This window comes from Mandrillus leucophaeus, unplaced genomic scaffold, assembly GCF_000951045.1.
Source record: "Mandrillus leucophaeus isolate KB7577 unplaced genomic scaffold, Mleu.le_1.0 Scaffold118, whole genome shotgun sequence".
NCBI lineage: Eukaryota > Metazoa > Chordata > Mammalia > Primates > Cercopithecidae > Mandrillus > Mandrillus leucophaeus.
This window is the reverse complement of record NW_012100098.1, coordinates 3,281,039-3,285,632: the sequence shown is the minus strand read 5'-3', so window position 1 is coordinate 3,285,632 and position 4,594 is coordinate 3,281,039. Positions and strand designations below refer to the sequence as shown.

Sequence of the window (4,594 nt, the reverse complement as noted above, 5' to 3'; positions counted from 1 at the left end):
TAATAAATTTAAAATAAATAAAAATAAAATTAGATTGTGGTGATAACTGCATAACTCTGTAAATACACGGAAAATCATTTAATTGTATACTTAACATGTATGCAAATTATGCCTTAATAAAGCTGGGGTTTTTTTGGCCAGGTGCAGTGGCTCATGCCTGTAATCCCAGCATTTTGGAAGGCCGAGTCAGGTGGATAACTTGAGGTCAGGAGTCTGACACTAGCCTGGCCAACATGGTGAAACCCTGTCTCTATTAGAATTCAAAAATTAGCCAGGCGTGGTAGTACATGTCTGTAGTTCCAGCTACTCTGGAGGTGGAGGCAGGAGAATCGCTTGAAACCTGGAGGCAGAGGTTGCATTGAGCTGAGATCAGGCCACTGCACTCTAGCCTGAGTGATAGAGCAAGACTGTCTGGAAAAAAAAAAAAGAAAAAAAAAAAAACTCCATCTACTCCAACTCCAAAATCATAAAGCATGCTTACATATTTTTTTCTTTTGTTTCTTCTTTTCATCAAGGAAAGCTGTACTAAATCTGCTTAGTATCTTGACATTTTTCTCAATAGCTTTTAACGTATCTGGTAACATCTCCATTCGTGCTATCCAGTGGTAGTGTTCATCAACATCCATTAGAGTCATCTCAGACAAAACGGCATCTTGAAGAGAGTAAAAAAAAAATCGTTTTTATGCAGAAAAATAAAAAATCTATAGCTACATAGGCTTATAATATTGGGTAACTACTCAATATAGTAAATTGGGGAATATAGGTATCTCACACTTACTGCCATTCTGAGGCTTTTCTCTATGAAGAAATTAAAAAGGAAGAAACTTGGAATAGAAGGCTAAACAGTAAGTCTTAGACATAAATACATTAATCAGGTTAAAAAGTGTCTGGTTTGGTACCTAAAATTATGTGTGTGTGTATGTGTGTGTTTTGTTTTGAGACAGAATCTTGCTCTGTCCAGGCTGGAGTGCAGTGGCGCTATCTCAACTTACTGCAACCTCTGCCTCCCGGGTTCAAGCAATTCTCCTGTCTCAGCCTCCCGAGTAGCTGGGATTACATGCATGTGCCACCATGCCCAGCTAATTTTTGTATTTTTAGTAAAGACGGGGTTTCACCATGTTGGCCAGGCTGGTCTTGAACTCCTGACCTCAGCTGATCCACCCACCTCAGCCTCCCAAAGTGCTGGGATTATAGGCATGAGCCCCCACACCCGGCCTATGTGTATGTGTTTTAATATTGGAGATCTAAGCCCTAATTAACTCATTTGGCAAGTTATCCAGTTTTTTTGGTTTTTTTTTCTTTAAGACTGAGTCTCACTCTCACCCAGGCTGGAGTGCACTGGCGCAATCTCAGCTCAGTGCAACCTCTACCTCCCAGGTTCAAGCGATTCTCCTGCCTCAACCTCCCTAGTAGCTGGGACCAGAGGCATGAGCCACCACGCCCAGCTAATTTTTGAATTTTTAGTAGAGATGGGGTTTCACCATGTTGGCCAGGCTGATCTCAAACTCCTGACCTGGGGTAATCTGCCAGCCTCAGCCTCCCAAAGTGCTGGGATTACCAGCATGAGCCACCGCACCCGGCCATTATCCAGTATTTATAACCCTCGTTGCATGAAATTTCTAGCAACAAAATAAAATTAATTCCCTTGTTTGGTATTCTTAGTTTATTCATTCTTTTTTTTTTTTTTGGAAATGGAGTCTCACTCTGTCACCCAGGCTGGAGTACAGTGGTGCAACCTCAGCTCACTGCAGCCTCCACCTCCCAGGTTCAAACAATTCTCCTGCCTCAACCTCCATAGTAGCTGGGAATACAAGCACATGCCGCCACACCTGGCTAATTTTTTGTATTTTAGTAGAGACGAGGTTTCACCGTGTTACCCAGGCTGGTCTCGAACTCCTGAGCTCAGGCAATCCACCTGTCTCAGTCTCCCAAAGTGCTAGGATTACAGGCGTGAGCCACCACACCTGACCAGTTTATTCATTGTTTCATTCAACCAGTGTCTACTCTGACGTGTGCTATTCTAGATGCTGTAGATACAACATTAAGTAAAACAAGTTCCCTGACTTCATACTGCTTACCTTCTGGTGAAAGGAGACAGAGAAAAAGTTAATTATATAGATACTAATGCTATAGACAAAAATAAAGAAATGTAGGCTGGGCGCAGTGGTTCATGCCTGTAATCCCAGTACTTTGGGAGGCCAAGGCAGGTGGATCGTTTGAGGTAGGAGTTCAAGACCAGCCTGGCCAACATGGTGAAACCCTGTCTCTACTAAAAATACAAAAATTAGCTGGGTGTGGTGGTGCATGCCTCTGGTCCCAGCTACTAAGGAGGTTGAGGCAGAAGAATCGCTTGAGCCTGGGAGGCGGGAGTTGCAGTGAGCCGGAATCGCACCACTGCACTCCAGTCTGGGTGACAGAGTGAGACCCTCTCTTGGGGGAAAAAAAAAAAAAAAAGGTAAAGTGTAAGAAAAAGTGCCAGGTGGTAGGGATTGGGGATGGTCAGAGAACATCTCATTTTAAAGTGGAATTTAAGCAGGGAATGAGCCATGTGTCCATCTGGTGGAAGATGCTCCAGATAAGGGAATAGTATGCATAAAGACACTGCTGGCATGCTTTAAAAAAAAAAGGAGGCCAGCATAGCTGGCGCTTAGTGAACAAGTCTATATTTTTCCTATTTTATTCCTACTGGAATAGAGGATAACCATTCTCTGAATAACCTCCTTAGTCTTTTCTTCTTTAGTCTGATTAATCCTTCAAAATTTACTTATACATTCTCTTCTCTATCTTTTTCATTAACTTTATGGTTTTACTCTGAACCGCTTCTGTAAACTTACTCCATTCTTCCAACCAGATCAGAATGTTGGCAAGAGTCTTTTCTCTAATTTCAACAGTCTTAGCATAAGTAGCCATTTTCTCAAGAAAATTGGTTCTCTGTTTTTTCTTTTGTTCTGTAAGGGAGACATTCCTTTCAGAGGACGAGGCAAAAACAAGAGTATAGCGAGTCATTATCCGATGCACATTGTTCATTATTTCACTCAGCTGCATATCAATGTCCTGTAAGAATAAGAAGGGGATATGTATTAATCCTCAGTTTGAAAAGAAGCTTTGGTCACCTTTCTTCTCAGAATGTCAGTGACAGTTAATTTAAAGCTATCCAATTAAAGTCTTGCTAATTCTAGCTTTATTGTGAGTCTCAAATTTTCCCTCTTAAAAAAAATTCCTTTTTCTGCCCTCATCATCCTAGCAATGCTATAATATAATGGAAAGAACATTGGGTTTGAAGCCATATCCGGATCTTAACTCTAGGTCTTTCATTAAAATGACTTTTAATAAATCACAGCATTTCTGAGCTCCCTCTGCAACCTCTGTAAAATGATGGAGATACTAAATACACAGTTGATGTGAAGTGTATAAAATTTGTGAAAATGCTTTATAAACTGTAACTGCTAAAAAAAAAAAAAGAAAAAGAAAAGAAAAGAAAGAAAATAAAAGAAAACAGAAAAAAATGCAGTTGCTTCTTTTTTCCTTTCTTACCTGGAAAACAGTTATCAGAATATGCCTCAAACATACTTTTCTTTCATTATCTCCTTTGCTCAAGAATCTTATCACTTATTAGCTTAGTACATTGAGTATATGGGGAAGAAAAAGAATTTTATCAGCAAATCTCTTTTCTTCATCACTCTATCCTAGAAATTTTTTATGGATGTAATTACCACCTCATATATGGCATTTGGAAATTTGTGAAGTCATTTTTGGTTGTCATAATAATTGTGAGGGTGGACTACTGGCATTTAGTAGAGGGTACTAAGGAATGCTAGCCCATCCTACAGTGCAACGGACAGTATCACACAATGAAGAACTGTCTCAAATCCTGTGTGTCTTTTGAATATCTCACAGGACATTCATGTAGGAAAAAACAAATCTATTTATAATTATCCAAGCCTAAAACCAAACTCCAAATCTAAACACAGACCAAGATCAGTGTCTCACACCTGTAATCCGAGTGCTTTGGGAGACCAAAGTGGGAGGATCTCTGGAGGCCATGCATTCAAAACCAGCCTGGGTGACAAAGTGAGATCCTGCCTCTGAAAAAAAAATTTTTTTTGACGGGTCATGGTGGCTCACGCCTGTAATCCCAGCACTCTGGGAGGCTGAGGTGGGTGGATCACTTGTGGTCAGGAGTTCAAGACCAGCCTGCCAACATGGTGAAATCCCGTCTGTCCTAAAAATACAATAAATGAGCTGGGCATGGTGGAGGATGCCTGTAATTCCAGCTACTCGGGAAGCTGAGGCAGGAGACTGTCTTGAACTCAGGAGGTGAAGGTTGCAGTGAGCCAAGATCGCCGCACTACTGCACTCTAGCCTGGGCAACAAGAGTGAAACTCCATCTCAAAAAAAAAAAAAAAAAAATTAACACAAAGTGTTTTTTGCCCAATTTAATGATACACTGCAATTTCCACAAATACAAATATTATGTAAATCAATTAAAAAATGTTATTTAAAATTTCTCCAAGAAATTTTCACCATTCTGGAACACCACAGTACCAACAGCAATGCACTAGTGATAAGAATTTTTTTTTTTTTTTTTTTTTTT

At 40.2% G+C, this 4,594-nt stretch overlaps 1 protein-coding gene across 1 annotated transcript in view; it reads right to left on the bottom strand.

The window, feature by feature from the left end:
* The window catches only part of FAM186A (family with sequence similarity 186, member A), an 80,917-nt gene that overhangs the window by 43,279 nt on the left and 33,044 nt on the right, over window positions 1-4,594 (bottom strand). Inside the window, exons 2-3 of the mRNA XM_011965137.1 lie at window positions 2,835-3,054; window positions 482-652 (exon numbers count right to left, since the gene is read on the bottom strand). Coding sequence (XP_011820527.1) covers window positions 482-652; window positions 2,835-3,054 — 391 coding nt within the window. The remainder of the gene's footprint in view (window positions 1-481; window positions 653-2,834; window positions 3,055-4,594) is intronic.